This window comes from Amblyomma maculatum, chromosome 1 (assembly GCF_055883805.1).
Source record: "Amblyomma maculatum isolate TAMU_Amacu chromosome 1, ASM5588380v1, whole genome shotgun sequence".
In the NCBI taxonomy this organism is placed as follows: Eukaryota; Metazoa; Arthropoda; class Arachnida; order Ixodida; family Ixodidae; genus Amblyomma; species Amblyomma maculatum.
The window spans coordinates 12,306,709-12,329,917 of record NC_139344.1 but is presented as its reverse complement, the minus strand read 5'-3'; the positions used below and the strand labels follow the sequence as shown (position 1 = coordinate 12,329,917).

The following is a 23,209-nucleotide window of genomic DNA, read 5'->3' as shown; positions in this document are numbered from 1 at the left end:
AATTTTAAGATTCGCGGACGAATAATTCGTGCTCACCTGTCATATCCGATATCCAAACTCTGTAGCGACCATCAGTCCGTGCTCTCGTCGGTGATACGTACGCGTATACATTCCATTCGTTATGCACAAGAGATGCCTCTCGCCGACCATAATGAAAGCAGCTCCGGACTAAAAGTGACGACGACATATGTTTGCACGCGGGCAACTCACACGCTCGATCATCTGCCAGCATCCATGCAGAGTCGATGCTATCGCGTCAACTCCGCGAGGGGTCACCGGCCGCCGTTGGTCAAACCGCAGAAGAAGGTACCAAAGAGATTGACCCAGGCAGCGCGAGAGAAGAAAGCGGTCTTGTAGAAAGCCGTGCTCGGCAGGAGTGCACGCTAATTTGCGCTGAATGGGACAGGGATATGAAGGGAAGTGCTCCCTCCGCGGCGGCCGCCGGTATGTGTGAACTCCCACCTGCAGGTATGCGCTCGCGAACGACCCGAGTCGTTCGGGCTGCTGTCGCACACAATTCCGAGAGGTCAAGAAACTGAAGACACCGGCGGCCGAGGAAGACAGCAGGCAAGGTTGAAAGCTATGCAAACGCAGTCGGGACGGCAAAGGCAGACCGTGAATGCATAGGCGACGCTCGGGGGAAAACAGGCGCGACGACCGGAAGTCTGAGAACCGAGCGTCACCCGATGGCGCTTCGTGGGCGGGGCTAGCGGGGCGGAGTTCCCGAGCTGTTTTCTTCGTTTTTTTTTTCTGGTGTCTCGGAGTGTTGAGTTGAGGGGAGCGAGGAGGAGCGCCATTTTTAATCGCCGATATCTCTGGTGTTAATGAAGCTAGCTAAAAAATTCTTGCGGTGAATCGACCTGTGAGGGAGTACCTATCTCTCGAGCGATTTGTTTTACCCCGTTTTAGGCATTGCATGACCCCTTTAAGAGCTGCAGTGTTTACAAGTGTTGATGATGGCGTGAATCGAAGTTGAGAGTGTTCTTATTTCTCTTCAATGTTTCCTGTGGCCAGTTCCGAATGGGCTACCAGTTCAAGTTTCCCATGTCCGAGCTCCGCGACCTGGCATCGCCCTTCTCGTTGGACAAGTGTGAGATCGAAATAAAAGCTGCGGTCGGGGAACGCTTCTTGGACGTCATAGTGGACGGCTACGCGCGCTCGCGCATCATCAACTCTTCGCTCAGCCTCAAGATCCTCGGCGTCAAGCCGCTCGTCTTCAAGCCGGGAATGGCCTTCAACATATACGTGAGTGCTCGCAAATTGGAGCTCAACCTTAGCACGTAATCTGTTGTAGATAATACGTGCGTTAACGTATTGCGGCAGAACTCCTTCTCATTTGATAAGTATACGCATATCTGTGCGACAAGCGTTTAGAGGCAGACCAGCGGGCAGCCGCGGAAGACTTCAGAGGATGTCTATACTGAATCTCCATGAGTGGGTTTGTCGAGCGCGGCTATAGTTGGCGAACGGGACAGTCGCACGGAAGGCATGGAGCAGTGAACTAGACTCTTTCATGCTCCTCCACTATATGCAGCGGATGGTGGTAGAAAGTACTTTTCTTGCCGATCGCAGATTGCCGTGACGTACCACGACCTGGTCAAACTACCCGAGGAGAAGTTGGCCACTGCAAACATCACGGTCAGCTTCACCTCTCAAGGCGGCGGTGGAGGCCTGCAGGACGTCGAGAAGCAGCCCGATGAGCAGGGCATGGCCATGATCGAGGTGGAAGCACCAGAAGGGGCCGAGCGCATTGTCATCAGGGTACGTACCCGCGTCTCCAGAGGCGACCACTCGGCCGAATCATTAGTCGATGCATCTTTGTGAGCAAGGGCATAGTATGTGCATGAGCCACGAGGCTCGATTAACTTTAACTCCTTCAAACGCGAAGGGTGGCCATATTGCATTGCAAGACAGGTCGAGTACTTTTTTTTTTTATGCGTTCATTAAGATACGCTTGTTGGGCTAGGTGTACAGGGGTGGACATTAGTAAACGGAGCATGGTATTCCGTCTTATAAGTACAACCATGCTTTCCCTATCGGTCATTAGGAAGCATCGTTTGCCCAACTGGAAGCATACTAAAGCGTCGACTGCCTGCAGGCGCATAATGTGGCAGAGCGTGAAAAATGTTTGAAGCCATTATCGTGCTCAGTAACTTTGTCCGCACCTGCATATGCACTTTTGTGTTCTCCGACTCTCTTGACTGTGCCGCATAACAACGTTTGCTAGTCGTGAATGCTCGTCTGCATTGATCTTTGCAGGCTAGATATCGTGATAACGAAGACATAGTAGAAACTGAAGCACTGGCCGTTGCCCAACATTCAGCTAAGAAGAAGTACATACAGATCACAACGAGCACCAGAAACGGCATTGTAAGTATTCTTTTGTTGTTTTTAGGCCGCTTTTTTCCTTTACGTAGCAGCATAAGGTGCTGCGGAGAGCATGCATGCACACGCAAAATAAAGTGCCGTTAAGTTCTAAAATAGAGAAGAAAAAAAAATAATAGCAGCAGGCCGGGTACGAGTGCAATAATCGAATGTTTGAGTGTTAGTTGTGGTGTGAGAGCAAACTGCTTTTCAGAAAACACAGCCGGTCTCGAGGGGAAAGCAGGCCCCGTTGGGAAGGCCGTAAGACGCGCGCGCTCCCCTAGCAACCACGAGCTCCTCCTACGCTGTCCTCCGTAGCCACTGTGTCGCCCCACCCCTTTTTCTTCCCTGTGTAACTCGCTTTTACCGCCCTCCCTTCTCTGCGCGACGGTGGTGTCCACCAAGTAGCGAGACAGTTACGGCGGTTTTCCTTTCCTCAAAGCCATTTTTTTTTTTCATGTTCAATTTCTTTGCTGCTGAATATTGCGGACGAACTGCTCAGAGCGTCAATCCTTCTAACACTTATTCGATCCCGATGTGACTGCTTTTATTACGACCACTTTCTAGTCACATTGAATTGTTTTGCACTTCGGGTTTCCACCGTTGTGAGCAATCTTGTCGCTGTGAAACCAGAGGACCATCGGTAACGTCATTCAAACTAGACACGCTGCCAGACGGTCAACCGACGCAACCGTGCCCTGCCCACGACGCTGCGGAAGAACCTACGGCACTCAGTGAAGTGTTTGCAGAACGGCGGAACAATATGCTGTCATTGGCAATTTTTAAGGCGCATCATGTATCTCAGCGGGCTACGCGTGCTATAATATCAGCGCGACATCGTCTAGCGGGCCGCTTATCGGAATTTCTGCTAAGATGGGTGCGCGAGAGTCAAAATTCGTTGGAATCGGCCGACGAATCGTGCGGAGAAGCGAGCGTTACCTACTGACACATCGGTATACTCGGCGCGAAATGGCCCGTGAGGTATATAGGTTTCTACATCACAAAGACGTGATACCATATACACGGGAGCTTTCAAGGGGAATAGTCATTTCTTCAATATATTGTTTTGTTATAAATCATTTCTTGTATCGAAGTTAAGTTTGACTTTATTGCATGTTGAAGGCCTCGCCCGGATGACTAACATATCGCGGATAATCGATTGTTTTAGCTTCAACATGGAGCATATTGTCAGTTTACTCACGCTCAATATATATTTTGCGTTCATTTTGTCGCTCGTCAGCAGTGCGCAAAGAGCCAGCTTGTGGACTGGCTTTTGGGCTAACTGTGCTTTCTTTAATCGTTTACCGCGACAGCTGCAAATGCCCGTTCCTTGGCTTTAGCATTGTTGTAGTAGTTGTAGCAGTGGTGATGGTAGTAGTAGTGATAGTATTATTAGTATTAGTAGTAGTAGCTGTAGTAGTATGGTGGTAGTAGTCGGCGTAAAGGAAGGGTGGCAACCACGGGCAAGGATCGAGGGGGATTGAGGCTCACCGCGGAAAGGGATGGTTTGTGAGAGCGGGGTAATACTAGTAATACGCAACCGGAGAGTTGTTGCCTGGGCGCGCAATCACGTGATGCGAAAGGGACGCACTGACTGCTTCACTTCTGCCTGTCCTGTAGATTGCTGTCTGTGTTTTTTTTTTTTGTTTTTTTTTTTTATTCTACTCGCTGGGAGGGGGTGAGAGGGGGCTGCAAGGTCTTCTGGAAGTCCAATGCACGGCAAGGATGAAAGGAGGGCGGCAGGCTGGCTGTCGAAGCGCGTTCAAACGAGTTCGAGCTGCCCTCAGTGGGTCGCTCGCTTATTGTGATGGGATGGCGCGGAAGAGGGGGGGGGGGGGGGGAATCTAGCCGTTTTGCGAGCGTTTGCAAGCAAAGTGAGCAAAGTAGGCAGCGCACACATGCTTTCGTTCTTAGAGCGCAGCTCTTTGGCGCCCGCTTCTGCGTTTCGCGTCGGCGTTGTCCGTCGTAACCAGCTCCGCAGCTGGGGCAGCGCGCGCTCCTGCCGCCACCGTTCGCCAATGTGTATGCCTCTTGCGTGGCGGCGACGTTGTTCTCCGGTTGCCGAAGCGCCGGCTCAGCATCAGCGGATCACGGTGCGTGCATCCCAAGCTGAAACGCAGAGCCACGTTGACTTGACTCGCATGCGGCGTCAGCGGCATCAGTCAGTCGCTGCTATCTATCTCTTCGCCGCGCAACGTTCCTATGTGCCCACGCGCTGCCTCCCGCGACCTCCCTATAACTTAATTGCTCTCTTCATTTCTCCTCCAGTGCCACCCCTGTGCGGCGTCAATCAGAGCGCCGGATCGGTGGCGGCGGATATCAATATGTGCACCGTCCGAGCCGAAACGCATACCTCTATCTAAAAGCTGAAACAGCTGATGAGCTGCGCTCAAATTTCGCATTAGCAGGTAACGTAATCGTCGGCAATTTTTTCCCTATCAGTTCGGAAAGGATGAAAGGAGGGGCGGATTTGGAACCACACAGTATGCACGCTTGCTTGCTTTTTTTTTTTTTTTTGCCCTAGCATCTGGCCAGAACGGCAGCGGAGAGAGCCCCAGAGATGTAATGATTTCTGCTTCTGTGCTCAGCGCGAGCTCAATCGGGCGCTTTTGTACTTAAAGTTACGCCCGTTATGTGAAACCACTACAGTGATCGAAAATTGTCTGTCTATATTCTAAGCAACATCTTATATAATTTCACAGCTTAATTCCAAACATATCAATGTTTACGCGCAAAACTACAGAACTGCGTGTGTGTGGGCGCACATGTATGCAAATAACTCATGCGTAGGTAGGGAATATATTTGCAGCCCCGCGTACGGGCAGTACTCTTGCACGCTTTCATACACAATCCATGCAGTGCGCCGCGAAGAAGCAGACTCATGACTCCGGAGTCCATGTGTCGCTTCGAATAGCAGTCACACCGCGAAACCACCGGAAGAAAAAGAATGAACGCAAAAAAAAATTGCGAATGCGCAGCATGGGCAAGGCATGGGCGCTCACTCCACAATCCCGCGCATCGCGCCTTTTGACTGAGAAGCGCGCCTCTCTCAAACTCAAGGAAAAAAGAACAAAAAAAAAAAACAAAAAACACGAGACACTTGTATGTGACGTATAGGCTGCGTCACCCCTGTGTCACGTGATTGTGCACCCAGGACTTACAAAAATATTCTCCCCTGGGGCACGCCCTGTCTGTACAAGCTGCTGCGAAATGCTCCGGCCGAGGAGGAGCTCAGTAGCGGTGGCGACGCGAACCTGGAGCGGAGATCTTGCGATAAGTGCTAGTCGAAGGGCGAGTGGGTGTAAAAGTGAACAGTTCTCTAACTACACATATATGCACGGTGTTCTCAAATTGTTTGCCTGATTACATCGCGAAAGTTAAAGTCAAGAGCTGTCGGCGAATCACGCCTTACAAAGTGGTAAGCACCCTGTGAGTTTTTTTTTCTTTACCTTGTTTCTGGAGTCGAGAACACAATAGGAGAAAATAGGAATAGAACGGAGGAAACCTGGTTCGCTTATCTTAGGGCAGTCGTCAAAGGAAATTTTAACTTGTGCCAGCTTTGTAGAAAAAAGATAACTTGACTATGTTTCACCAAAAGCTTACGAAAATACTGAAGCCGAATGCATCTGGTGCCAGCCCACCAACACCCCAACTTTCAAAACATCTGGCACTTTAGGGACTCGTCTGACATATGACAGGCGCGATATATCCAGAGATTGTTACCTTGTGCGAGACGCTTTTTTTTTTTTTGCTTAGACTTCCACGTCAGTGCCAGAAGTGAGACAGCGGTGTACGCTTAGTAAGAATTGTTGCCAGCGCGAACTCTAGCGATCTTGCGCTGGTGATACGCGTCAGCTCATCAAAAGCAGTAGAATTCGTGGGAGAAATAGGATGGTCTAAATCCTAATTCATTATCCGCTTTTTGTTTCAGGCTGGAGAATATGCTGTGTTCCACGTGCGCACAAACTTCTACATAAAGTTCTTTCACTACTTGGTGAGTTGCTCTTTTTTTTTTATAACGCTTGCTGTGTCCTTATTAAAAGTATACCAAGTAGTCTTAACTTCTAATTTATTGGGTTTGACTCCCATTAACTTGTCATTAGAGAGTTTTAGTGTACCGCGATCCGCTGTCCGTTACCGTAATCCGTCACCACGCGTTCCACTGCGCACGCTCAGATCCCCTTGATGCCGATAGATGGCGCCACATGCTTGAAGTCGGTTAAAATTTAATAAATAGAATGATGGTTTAGTTAACCATTCTAATTCAATAATTAGGATTAGGGAGAAAAATGAGCATGATAGCTACTGCTACCACCTCGTTTCAAAGTGGACGCTCCTATATTCCATCCATCCATCCATCGGTAGCGTTACTATATAGCCCATGTAGTAACTATAGAATTCGGCACGTATACCTGCCTCGTCGTAACCAATCGGCGCTTGCACACCTGTTACGTGCGACAGATGGCCACGGTGACGGATCGCGGATCACGGTATATTAAAGTTACCATTCGAAACGGACGCGCTGGAAGTGAGCAAGCGTTGCTAAACTCGTGAGACTGCATCGTCTCTTTTTACCTTGCCAATCGCCTCGGCTTTCGCAACTGCTTGCGCCATCCGGAGCATGCTGCCTGTATGCTCTAGTAAATTGTTTCGCTTTTGTGCTAGCATCTTTTAGCAATCCCCTTGTGTTGAGCGCAGTCGGATTTGTTCGCAGGTGATCGCGAAGGGAACTGTGCTACAAGCCGGTGTGCACAAGGCGTACGGCCTGGTGCAAACGATCACCTCATTCAGCATCCCCTTGTCTCCCGAAATGGCCCCGGCCGTGAAAGTCATGGTCTACCAAATATCCAGCAACGGTGACCTCACTGCTGACGCCATCATCGTTCCTGTCCAGGGCATCAACCGAGGAAATGTAAGATGACTGGTTTAAGTGCCTCATTTTGCCTGTGACGTCGCGCACATGCCGCCAAACATGGTAGAAGGAAAGAACTTAGGAGAGGCCCTGACGTAATTTTTTTTTTGAAGCCGCCGCGGCCGCGACCGGGCGCTGCAACGTCTCTCCTCCTCCTTTACCCTCCGCACTCTCTTTCTCCGCGACGCTCACGTACCTAGGGCCCTTAGCGACGCTGTTGCTAGTGGCCCGAGTTTTCATAGCAACAGCGTCGCCGTTGCTAATGGCCCGACTTGGCTAACCCTAAATTTTGACGTCACTTCCGCCACACTTTCTCCAATGCATTGGGAATGGCAAGGGCCTCTCCTTAGTTGTTTCATTCCTCCGTGCCGCCAAACGTTGTCCAGGGGCCGAATTACGGTTCTCGCTCTAAAGTTATAGAGCGTGACGTCAAAATGACGACGCCGTGTGACGTCTCGGCGAGACGTCAACGCGTGACGAAAATCGGAATCAACCAATGATCGCCAGGGTGCCGCCCCGGGCCGCTTATTTTCACGGCAACAGGTTTATTCGCACGTCAAGGAGCCGTTTGCTAACTTTTTTATAGATATAGCGTGTGAATAAATTAACTAAAGTCTTATATTTTCAAGAAGCCGCATTTAAAGTTCAATGCCATAAAAAAAATCACGAAGCAGCTCCAGTTTTGCAATTAAACGCTCTCGTGGGTAGCTTCTTTTACCGCGAGGGCTCGCTGGCAGAGGTAAACAAACCGTAAAAATGGAGATTTTCAGTAAAACAGCTGATTCCACGGCTATAGTGCCGGCTTTTGCGCATCGTCTGATGTCAAGGTACTGTGTGATGGTCCTAAATGCGCGGAGAAATCATATGGAAAGCAGTGTAATCGGGGCTTTGTTTATTTTTCTTTAGGAAACAGAAACAAAAGAAAGATCGATCGCGGAGCACAGGCAAAATAAACTTTTATGTCCACACAAACGTCTCACACACAAATGCTTCAGTTAGAACGAGCACGGGGAAAAGCAACGCGGTTGAGCGCACACTACCAACCTCGCTCGTTTTCATTCGTTTTGCACTGTATTTCGCCTTCGCCTCCGCCTTTTGCTTTGGGCACACTGCGGAGCCCAACCACCCTTCAGCGCCAACTTTGCAGTAGTTGAGTTCAGCCATTTGACGCACGCACTTGCTCACCGTCAGTTATGAGAGGCCGACTACCTGTGGAGACGAAATCCTCCGGAGGCAAAAAAAAAAAAAAAAAAAAAAAAAAGATCGAAGCACGCATGACAGCCGCACCGTCAAGAGCGGTCGACTGCGAGCTTCATCACAGTTCATCGGCGCATTCATCGCACCACCATTCCGCTTTCGTATTTTCAAGTCGAAATAGGCGTCGGAACAACTCGCCGAACAAGTAGAACGCATTCTCACACACCGCCCTTCGTCGTTGCTCGCGCCGGCGTTGCCGCTTCAGCGCCGCAGCCACCACTCACACCACTCCACCGCGGACGCCGCCGCCATTTTCGCTCTATAACTCGCTCTAAAACGTTTGAGACCGTCTCATCGCGCTCTACAAAAATAGTCTAAAACCACGGGCATAATTAGGTGCGCGACGTCATCTGTTTTTCCGCCTCCGCAACGCAATCGCAGCATCCCGTGATGCAACTTTTCAAGATGGCGACGGCGACCAATAGGAGCGGGCGTTTTAGAGCACTCTCAATTATAGAGCGGTCCGTAATACGGCCCCAGAGTGCGGAAGCCGCGCCCTACGGAGCGCGCCGGCGTGATTAGATAGAGGCCTTGAGCGGGAATCTTTAATAAATGAAGCATGCGCTTTCGTCTGCTTCGAAAATATATGTCAAGCTCGAGGGCCAACGGCAAACGTTGCACGCGTAAGGGCGCCACGGACACAAATTTTGCAGGAAGTGAAACTAATGGCGACAAAGGAAGAAGATATTATTAAGTGGGTGACCAACAAGAGCTGGAGGTTTCCCCGGTTCCTGCAAGAAAATGGTTTACATGATTTTAAATAGTATGTCTTCTTGCGAAATAATCATAATAAAAAAAATGCAACTGAGAAAACTGAAGCATCGCCAGTTACATCCGTTAGCGCCTATGTTGGGAATCTGGCAGGCTCAGCTCCCACGAAACGATTTTAACTCACGCTTCGTACGTAGCTCGATGTATTGCTTTAACAGTTTTGATCTGCCATATTATTTGTACGTTTTCGTAAAGCAGAAAAAGAAAGGAATCGAAGTTACATTCTCAGAAATCAACCATATTCCTATGTCACTTTTGTACATAGCATACGTACATACCTATGGTTATATAGGAAATTCTTGCTGTCCTCACCCTCTCACCTTTATCAATCTGTTCGCTGGATTTTCACTGCTTTTTTTCAGTCGATTAATGTTTCTTTTTTAAAGAGGCGGAATTGTCTCAGCGCATACTCAGACTGTTTCGCCGGTCATAACATTGGGAGAGGTAACAATTTGCGAAACATTACCTTGTTTGATATTCTGTGCTATCAAAGCAACATATGGGGATAGGTTTGCTTTGGTTTATAGGGTTTAACGTCCCAAAGCAACAAAGGCTTTATGGACGCAGTATTTGAGGGTTCGGGAAATTTTGATCACCTGGGGATTTTTAACGTTAAGTGGCATCGCAGAGCGCACTGGCACCTTGCATTTCGCTGCCATCGAAAAGCGGCCGCAGCGGCCGGGATTCGATCTCACATCCTTGGGTACAGCAGTCGGGCGTAACCACTGAGCCACCGCGACGGGGTCAACATAGGGGAATGTTGCCCAGGAAAATACAAAATGCTATTATATGTTTCAAGCATTTGACTCTATAGCCAGTACTTTGGGACATTAAACCCCACAAACCAACCAACCAATACTGACCATTCTCTTCAATTTATCTCTTTCTAGGAGCCGCTGTTTTTATCATTTAGTTTTCTTCAACCACTGATAATATTTTGCTTTATTATCAGTAACTGAGAATGTCGCCTCGTTATCTTTTTTCTTTTTTTTTTCTTTTTTTTTTTTTGCAGTTCTACATGTGGAAAAACCTTAAGCAAGATCGGTCCAACAATTTGATTGAGCTGGTTCCCACGTACACTCCGGAGACTGTAGCCGGCATCAGTGGCCTCGACAGCGACCTAGTGGCTGTGCAAGGAAAGAATGACCTCACATTGACCTCGGTGAGATGAACACTAGCCTGCATGGGACACCATCTTTTCTTTAGTGAATGCTCACATTGCTCTCTCCTCGTTTTTTCTCCACTGCATACGATGAGCGATGTAACCTGCTTTCCTTCATCTTTTCTTTATTTATGCATCTCACAAATTAAAGTTTGTGGTACTCGCCTGTTTTTTTTTTTTTTTTTCGAAGTGTTCCCCATAATGAGGTTTATACATCGATTAAATATATTTTCAAGTGTCTGTAACTAACACCTTTACACTCACTAAAGAAAGTTAAAGAGACCGCTATGGAATGATATTTTGAGCGGTGAATTTGGCGCGCGTCATTAGCGCCAGGTAGCAAGTTCTGCTACTATATCTTGCTACAAAATCGAGATTTTGCTTTCGTTTGCACGATGTCTACGCCAAGGGGCCATCGAAGAACTTTTACGGGAGCAAAGCCGAAAGTGAATATTGCTGCTTAGCATCCGTCGTCCGCCTTATATTTCAGCGTACTCCTGAAGCCCCGATGTATCAAAAGCAATGGTGGAACAGCTGCGCCATTTGCGCCTAACTGCGCCAAATGTAAAATACTGCCACATGCGCTGCTACAAAATCGAGTTTTTGCCCACTTTTGTGCCACACCTGCGCCACAAGGTCGTTGAGAAACGTTGGCGAGAGCGTGTACTGAAACCGGCGCATTTCAATGCTGACGGCGCGCACCTTTCAGGACTATATCATTCAAAGCAGGAGTACAGAGACATTCGAAATTTCGAATAATTTGTGAACAGAATCTGTTGTTCAATTTGAGTTTTACCGACGCGTTTCCTTTCGAAGTATCGAACAAATTTTCGAGAATCACCAACATTCCTGTTGCCCGGTACACTCAGGCAAACATTGTGTCGCTTCTGAAGAGCGCTCGGTATACCTTGGCATTCACGATCGCCAGAACGCGGCAAAAGTGCGCGTGTGATGTTGGTAGGTTTTGCATGCAAGAAATTCGTTGATAGCGATTGCGAGAGCCGCCGTGGTCACTCTGCCGCTCCCGCGCTCGTGCATCGGAAAGCGGGAGTTTCAGCACCCTGCGGCGCGGCATGCATTGCGTCGCGCCACGACGTAGCCTACCGTTCGCCGTGAACGCAGTGAATGCAATCCCCTGCTCTTTTCCGTTCCCACGATGCTCCGCGCGCACGCGAACGGCTAGTATCGCTTTCGCCCTGGCAAATTTTCGTCTCTTATACGAATGCTGCCTTAGGCCCTTTAGAACAAGAAAAACAGGTGTGAAATAAAGGCATCGGAGCCAGACCGCGCTGGCGTCCCCCGTAGAGCGCTGGCCACCCGTTGTATCTCTTGCCCGGTATAGTTTCGTTTTCGCTTGTTCGGCCCTGTGCATCGGCGCTAGCAATAAACCTCACGCCGCGCCTAAGCACGTGGAACATCATTTGAAAGTTTACGAAGGGTTTCCGCGCTTTCACAAGAACGCAAATAAATGAATTTGTCGCAAGCTATACAAAATGAATCAAAATCTTTAGTCTCGAATACCTGCATAGTCCCTTCGCTTTTCTTTCCAGCTTTTAGAAGCTTCGTACTTGGCGCTTTGATCCGACGAGGCAGCAACTCATCGTACGCAGCGCATCGTCTCCGACCGCTGCTGTCTGCTCACGCATATTGTCTGGCTGGTTACATGCGAGCGCACTTGCGTGCTTGGGTTCACCGTAAACCTCTCGTTAAAATGCGCCATGCTTGGCCGCCTCTTTGCTGCTGACTTCTACGTGGGTGCGAAATCGCAATTTGAGCGCGAAACGATGTTCAATGAAAATAAAATAAATGAAACGCATATTGCGGTGTTGGCCAACTGTGAGCATGCGTGTGCCTTCACGCAGCGCACTTCTTCGTATGACGTTTTGTCGCGCGCTTTGACCTGAAATAGCGGACATTTTCAGTGGGCACATGATCTTCCTCTTCTCAGTCTTCTCAGTTCACAGGCTTATTCCTGGGAATTGCTGTTCCCCGCAGGTCATCGAGTCCCTGTATCACATGGAGGACCACTGGGGAAGTCACGTGCGTGCGGTATGGCGAGACCGCGACGGGAAGCCCGACAAGGCGGAGTACTATGTCACGCAGAACTTCGCTCCCGACGTGAACAAGACCTTTGCGGTACGTTCCTTTAACTTTACCTAAAACACGTCAATTCTTCGCGTATTCATTTACGTGAAAGTGCACCACAGAGTGCACGTTAGTAAAGATATGTTCAGAAAAGAAAAACAAAAAAAGAAAATGGGGCCGCCTTGCCCATGCGAAGTAGGCCATAAAGTGTGAAGCTTACTGGCGTAGCAGTCTGGGCGTGTTCGTTACTCATGATGCAAATTTACAGCTCGAAGAAACACGAGGACAAAATGAAGACATATGGGACACACGAGCGTTGACTTGCAACAGTTTATTTCGAGCCTCGGAACCGTATGTAGCTGAAACAAGGCTAACATCACGAAGCAAAGCCTACATCGAACTCCCTGCAGATGAATAAGATCCCTACATATGTAAACGTATTTAGACGTCTGTCGGGACACAACGCTTGCCATTCGGTCCGAAAGACAAAGAATAAGTACAGTATGAATACGGCCGGCACTTGTGAACGTTTTTTTATTAACCTAAAACCAATTTTTTTTTTTCAGTAGTTTATTTCTATTTATCGCTGTTTTCCTGATCTTCCTCGCAGTTCTCAGGACTAGTTGTGGCCACGAATCTGAACATCACGACTCTTCCTGGCAAGTACTTATTCACATGGCATTACGTGAACTCTACGATGCGCTGAAAAAAAAAAAAAAAAAAGATATGCATTGTAGTCTGTCGCGCTTCGCAGAATATGACAGGGCCAAAAGTCGTTAAATCATCACTTTGTGTTCCTTATTACTCGAAATGCTGTGTTTTAATCACGGGCCTTCAATCTTCACGAGGCTGTTCCTTCAGTGCATTTAGTGTATCTTTATTTAGCAGCATAACCTCGATCATAGCAGTGTAACCGAAGCGATATTAACATTAGCAAGAGTTGCTCTCGTGTTTATTCAATATAAAATTCGCGGCTTTAATAAGTGAGCTCACGGTATTAAGGATTATGACCCGGGGAATTGGAAAAAATGAGGCAGCCATAGCGCATAATGGTCTCGCAGACGTTTGCAATGAGACTGCCGGCTTCCTGCCGTGCGTCAACGGGGAGTGCTATCCGAAGAGTGGACGCTGCAATGGATACAAGGACTGCTACGATGGAACAGACGAAGGCAACTGTGAGTATCGTGCTCCGTTCACTTCATTACAGTTTACAGACCTGGCAGGCTTCTTCTGCATAGATTCTGCAGTATGTGCGCTAGCCGTTTATTGAGAGACCAAAAGATATGCAAATATTTGTTCATTTTACGGCCAGCTGCGAAAATTTATAGGATGATGGGTGCGGGAGCAAATTTATCGCAACTTTGCCTCGCAAACCCGTTGTTAGTAGCGGAAAAACGTGAGTTCCTTCATACCTGCAAGTTCTTCAGGCCGTTGGTTATCGTAACAACGCCGAAATATGTGTTTGTTTTTTTTGTTCACCTGAGTTTCGTAAACTTTTTCTGGTAATCTCTGATAATGTAGGAGCCATATTATCATGACCTATCCTAATAGGCACCGTCAAACATTCGCTGTGCATACTTTCTAAATGAGGTTGCGACATACAACAGTGCCCTTCGCAATTGAAGCACCATGCTGCGAAATAATTTCGTAGCAAAGGCGTAGTGAATATTCTGGGTGGATACGCAGCATGCTGAGCTGTGTTGTACACAATAGTTTGAAAGAACTGCAAAGGGCAGCAGCTGCGTCAGTGCTGTTGGGCGTTTTCGCCAGGCACAGCTGGAACGGCACACGGGGTCAAAAATGAACGTTATACGGGACTGATGACTCGTGACAATTAAGCTGAACGCACCAGTCTCGGGATTTCAAGGTCGAAACAGCACTCTATAACATTCTCAACACCTGAAGCGCCGAAATAGAAAGCGTTTAAAATTAGTAGCCACGTATCTGGCGCTCAAAATGGCCAGTCTTCAGGATATTTAATAATATAACGCGAGCTTCTACTGTCTGGCGCTATTGCCCTGGGAGACAAAGAAGAGCAGACAGCAATTCCTGTCCCTATTCTTCTGTCAAAAGGCTGTTGTGATTAACGCGAAGCAACCCCTGGCAATATCGGTTGCTACGCATCGGGGCTCAAAGAAGCTGCCGCTAATTGATGCCGAAAAAAGGAAACATTTGTGAGAGATAGCCCAAGAAATCATTTGCAATCGTTACTTACGAAAAACTGATTGCAGAGGACGCTAGGTATCGGCGCATTTACTTTTGAGGGTGTGATCATTTATTTGCGTCAACCCGAGCCCAGCCATATGGATACAAAGCAAAGCTATACGACTCACGAAGAATCTTCCATATTGAAGGAAAATTCGTCCTTGTAGGAAGCCGCGACACCGCCTATCCGAGGCACTCGCTTTGCCAACTGAACTAACCTGGAAGACTAATAGATCAGACAGCCAAGCACACGGTGCATTCTCCATCCGCATCACCGATGCCCATGCTCGCCCCCTTTCCCGACTTCCGCCCTGCTTCGCTTCGGCGCCGCTGCACAGATGAATCGCGATGTTAAAAATCCGGAGATAAGTCCTAGTCGGCTGTGCATAAGCGGATGCTCTCGTTCCCGAATGATGCTTTTTTTTTTGTTTTTTCGTTTTTTTTTTTTTTTGCGCTTTCTGGGCGATTTTCAATTAGGTGCTAGCGTAATAGTACTGAAATGGAAAAGGAGTGAGCTGAAGAGCACTCATGTCATTATTCTAGTATTTGTAGCTCTCGGGTAAGAAGCGCCATTTCTTTTTTTTTTTTTTTTTTTGTATTCGATGTTTCTTGATACAGCAGCGCAGCATAATTTAACTGTCAGAAGTATGCAGTATTTAGGTCGTCTGACAGTTAACTGCAAATAATAGTTAACGGCTTCGGCGCGGAAGTGTAAACTTTATTGTCGCGTACGTTGCAGTCAACAAAACTATATCGACACGCTTCTCTTATTTGTTGTTTGCAGGTGAAAAAGACGACTTGGAAGACCAGGCCTTATTTGAGTTTTTCCTCTACAGACAAAATCGGTTTAACAACTTCTTCGACGCTACTGGAGGCAATTTCGCCTGGCATCACGCACTTACCGGGTAAACCCTTTTACCTTTTCGGAGAAGCGCGAAAAATGGGCCTGATTAAGCGGAAAAGCAGAAAGAACTAAGACCAGCGGTCATAAATTTTCTTACACCGACGTTTTTAATTTTGACTCACATGATGGCGTCATCGGTAACTGGAGCGTACTTTGCTACAGGCTCAATGTACGACTTTGTTACAATGCTCAAAAGCCTTTTCGCACTTGCTTACCACTTTGTTTGTAATGCGAGGTGGGAGCAGATCTGTTTCGAATAATCGCTTATTCTACGTTCTAATTTGGGGTACGTAGTTCCCGCTTACTATATCGCAAAGTCTTTTGTTGGGCTAGTTGGTGATTCATTGAGATATGTACTAGTAGCGCAAACAGACACGGACACAGGGAAGGAGACGAACACAGCGCTGTGTTCGTCTCCTTCCCTGTGTCCGTGTCTGTCTGCCCTACTACTACCACTGCTAGTACTTATCTCAATACCGTGAACGTTCATCGCCTTCCGAGAGAGGCAATGATCCTGCTCTTGAGCGACCGCCGAGCACTCATGTTGCCGTCACAGGCGCCGCTGAGTTTCATTCTTTTCGGCTGCAAACTGCCATCCTAATAAAAAGTTCATTCCAGCGTTACATCAATGTGCTCGTTTGTCAAACAAACATACTTCGGTTAAGCGCTGAGAGAGACATGAAAAACATGTTGTTTTTTTTTCTTTTTTACAGCAACCTCAAGGATATTTTCATGCCTTCCTACGTTCCCAAGGGTCCGACGTACTACATGTTCAATGCTATTGCCGTCAGCAAACAATATGGCTTTTCCATCCTTGAAAAGCCTATCTACGTAAGTGTGCGCAATTGCTGATTATTTGAATCTCTCTTGTTAGAATTTAAACTTATTAGTTTGAGAACATCATGAATATTTATTTTTCTTGCTATGTAGCACAACAGCTTACGGCCCTTCTACATGACGTACGAAGCTCCTTCAACTGCCGTCGTTGGAGAGCAGATCGGGATACGTGTGATCCTTTTCAATTACCAGAACTACTTGATTCAGGTGAGTTCTTGCATTTACATATTGTTAAGAAAAAAAGAAATAAAAAAAGCCGAACTTCTCATAAGTTATGAAATGACCTACAATTGCAGTAACCTGCTGTTCTGAATTGGTAGATACAGTCTTATTTGCGGCCTGCCACAGTAGCACACTGATTAGGGCTCTAGTCTGCTGAACCCAAGAATACGGATTCAGTTATGACCGCGGCGGACATGTTTCGACAGAGGCAAAAAGCAAGGCGCCTGTGTCCAGCGTGATGTCAGTGCATGTTAAAGGACCCCAGTTGGTTGAAGTTTCCGGAGCCCTCCACCAAGGCGTCCCCCTAGCCCGAGTCGCTTAGGAACGTTAAACCCTATAAACCAAAACCAAACCTAGCAGTCATATTTGGCTGCCTCTTTGCAACCACTTCAAAGTAATGATTTGTTGTTTGTTCTTTCTCTCTTGTTAGGCCCACGTGTTTAAAAAAAGAATCTTGCTTGATGTCTTCCTCCCTTTCGTAATCACTTACACCTGTTTAGGTACCCGTGTAATGTGTTATTCCTGCACGAATTATGATTAAGGTTGGGATCTTTCGCGAAGACCTCCACGGGTTTCAGCAATTTCAGCAAGCGAATATTACACCTGTCTTTGTTAATTTCTAACGCTTCACAATCTGCGGTGATCATCATTGTTGTCTTTGGCTCAGGCTTTGTAAACACAAGCCAGAATATTTACGGAAACGTGTTGCCACCAAATACACTGCCGTCAGCTACATAGCCTAGTTTCGGTTTTTGTTTTGAAATATAGAAATCATAACTAAAATGTTTCAATTTTTAAAATATTTTTTACTCTGCGACATAATTTTTGTTGTTTCAGTCAGTACTCGGAAATGACTAATCTCAGCTGAGAGGGGAGATGTAGACACGTGCAATCGTCACCTAGAGCGCCGTTTTAAAACAGCGCATCATGCATGGTCCTTGACGTCATATGCCGGAGTAAATTCTGTGGTTTCCCATTCTTGGTTTCTTTAGTGTTATCTGTCGCATTGTGCGAATAATATACCTGATTGCGGGGCTTTGAAAACTAGAAGAGGAGTAATATATTGTGTGTTCTCCGCTCGTCCGCGGCTGGTAGCAGCTCCCCAACCCCGCCTCGTGACCACAATGACAATAGCGCGCAAGCCGACCACGGCGGGCCGTTTTCTTGGGAACAAATGAATATGACAGTGTGCTGAAACAACCGGCATTTATCGATACAGAAACGACAAACATGGCCTGACGGCAAGCGAGTAAATGTTCCTCAGAATGCGTATGTCAGGGACGTCAAGTACGTCCGGCTCACTGCTTCAGTTACGGGTGAATGTTCGCACTGATCTGGACTTGGCGACTTCATTGCTTCTCTTGATGCCAGACAGAGCGAACTCGCGAGGTCCTTCCCGCGAGGCTGCATTCCGCTGGTAAGCGCGGTGCCGCGCGCGATAGTCTTCGGCTTTTCTTGGCAGCGACGGCTTCGGGGATATCCGGCCAACTAGCCTGGCGCTTTCTCTGTGCGGTGCACTCACACCGTCGCTGGGGCAGCTGGCAGCATCTGTGGAAGTTTCTTGTAGCTACACGCGTCTCAAAAATGTGTTGTATTCAAGGAAACTGTTTTGGAGCGAGCGACGTTGGCCGCGGCCGTCTGGGCAGATTAACTAACGTAGTGGACGCGGAGCACAGTGGTGAACTAAAGTATGACGATAGCGAGAACAGCGTGAGGAGGAAGACACAGCGGGGGATGGAGGGAGAGAGGGAGGGGGTAGGCGAGAACAGAAGAAGAGTAGGAACCGTGTAGGAACCTTTCGTGTTCCCTCAGCGGTGGCGGCCGCTATGCTGCGAACCGCTCCGACCGAGCAGTGGCGCGCCGCCGTTCGGCACTGCGTGCTCCTTATGCGATATCGCCTTTGATTTTAATACCTTGACAGTTGGCTCATATTTCACACTGCCGAGTATCGTAATTGTCGCAAATGTCTTTTTCCTGGACACTGAACGGTTAATGTTGTTCTGCAAGAAATACGCGTTAAATAACGGTTGTCGATAATTTGCCATGTTTAATATTACGTTTTATTATAATGAAGAAAAGTAATAACTGCATACGGGGAATTATATGTACTGCTGCGTAAGAACCTTGAGAGGTGCGTGTTTTGGCTCCGGAGCTTTTGCTCCACTGCCAGCAAAGATATCGCTTTTGTCCTGTGCCGGCGTGACGCGCGCGCCGTACATGACTCTCGCTACTGCTTACTCCGCGTAAGCAGTGGTATGGGAGAAAGGAGGGGCAGGATGGCGTAACGCGCGGGTCTCTCGACGGCCCGTGTGTTGGGTAGGAGACATGTTGCTAGGGGTGGCGAAGAGACGGAGATTCAATGGGAGCGGGATGTTCGGTATATATTGAGGGAGACCAAGTTCTTGCAGGAACCATCGGCCCTGTTGAGCGCTTGAAAACCGGGAAATCTGGCGGTTCTTGTGAGGTCATAAAGAGGAAGGAACATACCCGAGGGTGGAGGCATACACAGGTAGATTAAGAGCAGCTGTGTAGAGGGTGTAGAGGGCACCGAAAGATAGAAAGCAGCGTTGCTATTTTTCTTTTAATATTGTTGCGAGAGTCTCTCAGCGCTTCGGCGCCTTTTCGAGGCTTTTGCCTCACATTCTGCCGTAAGTTCGCTTCTCAAAAAGCGCCGTTTCTCATTTCTTGGTCATGCTTGTTATTTTGCTATTATGGTTATTTTTAGTTTGTATTTTTCGGTAATAAATGTTATACTTCTTTTTGCGCGTATAGGCTGAACTACAAGTGCTTGGATCCGAAGACTATCGGTTTGTGCAAGTGGGACCTCTCGGTCGAGTCGGCGCTTACAGCCCTGTTACCACCAAGGGTGAAGTGCAGCACATGGTTTACGTTAGTACACGTTCATCTTATTTTCTGCCTTTATTACAGATGGCACTGTCGCATCTTTTCTTCTGAAGTCAGAGGAAAACAACCACAAATTGTCTAACGAAAATTGCCATCCATGGCACGTAAAAATCGAGTTATCTGCATGTATTTGGCCTGTATATGCGATATATTGCCTGCCACAGTGGCTTATTGTTAGTTGTGGCCTTTTGAACATCATGCCACGGGTTCGACTCCCGGGTATGAAAGCCGCATGTACGTGGTGGCGAAATGCAATAACTCCCATATATTCAGGCTAGGAGATAAATAGTATTGTCTGATTGTGATGAGCATAGGAAGGGCGGCAGTTCCTGGTCCTACGGGGCTGGGACGGTAGGCCAACGCCGCTTGCGGCGGGGGCTAGCCAGCCACCGATTTTTATCTGTTGTAGGCCGTCATTGTACCCGCCACTGCTTCGGTGGTGGACGACGGCTGTTGTTGCGGCGCGCGTCTTTCTCTCCCTCTTCTTTTTCCTTCTCTATTTTTTCTTCTGTCCGCACGAGGCAGTGGAGGTGGCTCAGCTACAGAGCCAGTAGCAGACCCGTGCATTTTCTTTTCCTTACGGTTTTTACTTTCATCACTATAAGGGAAGCGTTTCAGCGCAGTGTGTATAGGCGCGGCGACAAAGAAAATTAACGTGGAGGAAAAAAAAATTGCTGCATACTTTGAGCGGAGGGTACCGTTGCTGCATAGTGTAGCCCATATTTCTTACAACGGAATGACCACTGTAGGAGACAAGGTGTCTTCAATGCTGTTTTGGTTGGCTTTCCTGCCACAATGCGTGCGTTGGAGTCCGTTTCGACGATTCCGCTGTTTTCTCTATCTTGCTTCAACAGATCCAGCCTTTCAACCACATCACCATTCACGTTCCCATCGTCTCCACGAAGATCGGGCATGTGGATGTGCGCATTGTAGGCAAGACACAGGTGGCAGTTGAGGAGGCCACCATCTCCATCGAGTTTCTGGTGAGCAGCTTACCGTATACCCTGGTATTATGGCCCGGCATGGCTATATATTGCTGTACGTAGTTAATGACTGTGCAAAATAATGTAGATGTAAAGGACACAATTTCAGAAACGGGCAACTACACAAAGATGTCCGGGCTAGCTCCTTTCATGATATGACTGTACTGTGCAGCGCTACGGTGACGAAGACGGGAAAGACGAGATATGCGCTTGTGTCGTCTGTCTCGTCGTTGCTGCAGCCATGGGTAACAACAGTGGTCCCGGTCACCATATTTTAGGTTGCTACAAAGGTACTTGGGTTTACCCGGTGTTAAAAGCTAGCTAATGCAACCAAGAAATGGATGCACGTCTGCGTTTTAGTAGACCGGTTTTACATTCCGCTCTACGACTGAGCAGATTGGGCGCTGAAGTGCGCATGCGCTGAACGCTTAACCCGCCTCAATTCAGCAACGATTCCTGTCCGCTGGTGCGCCGGTTTAACGGAGCGTCATATCGTGCGGAACGGTTATTTCAAGGTGACTGCCTCTGACTTGGTGGTGGCGTCTGAGAGCGCTTTCAAGGCCTGTTTTCCCTTACTACAGTTCACGAAAACACTTCACAATCGACAAGGATCTCTGTTCGCAGTCTGAAGTGCTGCAATTAATCTTTTAGAGCATTTGCGCGCGCATGTAGCCATCGATACTAGAAAACGTCACGGTAGCAGCTTAGCGGGACCTGAAGATCGACGCGCATTATAGGAATGCGTTGACCTCACTACCGGCTTTCAGCAGGAAGCAAAGCAAATCTGAAAAAAAAAAAAAAAAATAATCGCTTCTTTCACCCCTCAGTTTTATAGAGCGTAGCTCTACTCTTCACACTAAAACTCCCGAGGCATCGAAAACGAGCTTTGCAGCTGGCGGAGTGGAGGTGTGTGTGTGACGTCATACCACGTGATGCGCCGTGGAGAGGCGCAGCTGCGCTCGCTGACCGTGCTTCGCCTTCGTGATACTACTTGACTAAGAATGACTAATATTTGCTTCGCCAGCGCCGGTCGAGCACAACGCTTTGACAAAGGCGCCAGGCTGCGACAAACCGCCTAGAAGAAAAAGCAGTGAAGAACGACCGCGCTAGGAAACATGCTGCGCTCGTGTAACCCTTGTTACACAGGCAGGGTTAACCGCTGTTAGCGTAACCGAAAACGGGATAAATATCCGAGATTCTTAGACCATAAGCTCTACTCCTATGCCAAACCTCAAGGTAATCTGGCTCCGAACATTTGACCTTGAACTCTCGCGCTGTGCTCCGAAAATCGTAGTCTTCATTATTTAAAGTCATTCATCTGCTCATGCGCCAGTATCATATGCTCCACGCTACAGCTGCGCAGCGAAATATATTCCCGAGATTGGGTTTAGAACCCGCGCCAGAAAGAACAGATCAGCTTCTCTGGCACGAGAACGCTATGCTATTGCCGCAGCCGATCACGCCTCGTATAAGATTGCAACACACTCTCGTGCTGTGCAGCAAAATCATCGTCTTCATCCAGTTCCAACTGCAACACATTCTCGCGCTGTGCACTGAACTTCGCCGTCTTCATAAAGTTTCATCAGCGCCGCTCCTTCACTTAACCTACACGCCATTCATACGCCATCTGGCTGAGTACGGGCGAGATCCGCGAGTGTTGTGTCGGGAGAATCACCAGGCTGCGGGACAAAAAGAGGCTTGCGTAGTGGAAGCCACTCTCGCTAAAGACAGGGAAGAGACCGCAGCCGTGCGAGACAGGGTGCCGATGCCATCGAACAACAATAATTGAGACTATTCCCGTTGCCGAGAAGCTTACCGAGCGCGGAAGCGAGCCATGATCGAAGCGCAGCAGTGACTGCAGCTGCCGCCGATGGCTTACGCTCGTGAAACTTATAGTTCAGGGATAGTTGAACCTCTAGAATACTTTTGTTCTAATCAGAGGCTGTCATATGCAAAGCGGCTCGCCGATCGACTCACTTCAAAATCTTTACAGCTGAATAGGTATTTGATTTATCTGCAATTTAGTCGTGAAAAGGGGTACGGAGAGTGCAGGATTCCGAATTCTTGTTGCACACAGGTTAGGAAGCAGGAAGAACACTGACAAAGCGACTGAAAAGAGCCACTCACTATGAACACCGTGCGGCATTAGTTTGGTCGGATCAGACAGCTCACAATGCAGGCCGCGCTTTGCTTAATTCAGTTGAATTAATAGACATGCTCATTTACCATCAATAAGATATCAGCGGTTTTAGTCCTTTAACCGCTAGGTGGCGTCGCAAGCTGAAAGGGATTAAGGCCCCTGTGTGTTCCAAAGGTAGCGCAAACTCCTCCTTTCCTCACCGTTTCCTCCTCGCCCCTCCCGCCATTAGTGAGCGAAACGCGCGGCCGCTACGCCCGCTTCATTTCGTATCGCCTACGCACACGCACAGCGCACTTGTGTCGCGGTGTTTCTACGCTAACTTTCCCGCGACAACTTTGCGATAACGAAAGCCGCGCGAGTTCTTCGTCACGTATGAAGCCTCGTCCAATGGGAGAGCAGAAAACGGCGAAGTCAGGAGAAGGACAGAGGGCGGGGAGGAAATTCTCCTTTCCTATTTGAACAA

General features: G+C 48.1%; 1 protein-coding gene across 1 annotated transcript in view; it reads left to right on the top strand.

Annotated features, from left to right (window-relative positions):
- Nucleotides 1–23,209, top strand: part of LOC146201778 (CD109 antigen-like) — a 110,276-nt gene that overhangs the window by 61,447 nt on the left and 25,620 nt on the right. The window contains exons 7-20 of the mRNA XM_084587733.1: nucleotides 1,015–1,245; nucleotides 1,573–1,761; nucleotides 2,260–2,370; nucleotides 6,296–6,358; nucleotides 7,079–7,276; nucleotides 10,317–10,466; nucleotides 12,462–12,602; nucleotides 13,162–13,210; nucleotides 13,613–13,726; nucleotides 15,541–15,661; nucleotides 16,374–16,491; nucleotides 16,591–16,704; nucleotides 19,492–19,608; nucleotides 20,478–20,606. Of these exons, the coding sequence (XP_084443859.1) occupies nucleotides 1,015–1,245; nucleotides 1,573–1,761; nucleotides 2,260–2,370; nucleotides 6,296–6,358; nucleotides 7,079–7,276; nucleotides 10,317–10,466; nucleotides 12,462–12,602; nucleotides 13,162–13,210; nucleotides 13,613–13,726; nucleotides 15,541–15,661; nucleotides 16,374–16,491; nucleotides 16,591–16,704; nucleotides 19,492–19,608; nucleotides 20,478–20,606 (1,845 nt within the window). The remainder of the gene's footprint in view (nucleotides 1–1,014; nucleotides 1,246–1,572; nucleotides 1,762–2,259; nucleotides 2,371–6,295; nucleotides 6,359–7,078; nucleotides 7,277–10,316; nucleotides 10,467–12,461; nucleotides 12,603–13,161; nucleotides 13,211–13,612; nucleotides 13,727–15,540; nucleotides 15,662–16,373; nucleotides 16,492–16,590; nucleotides 16,705–19,491; nucleotides 19,609–20,477; nucleotides 20,607–23,209) is intronic.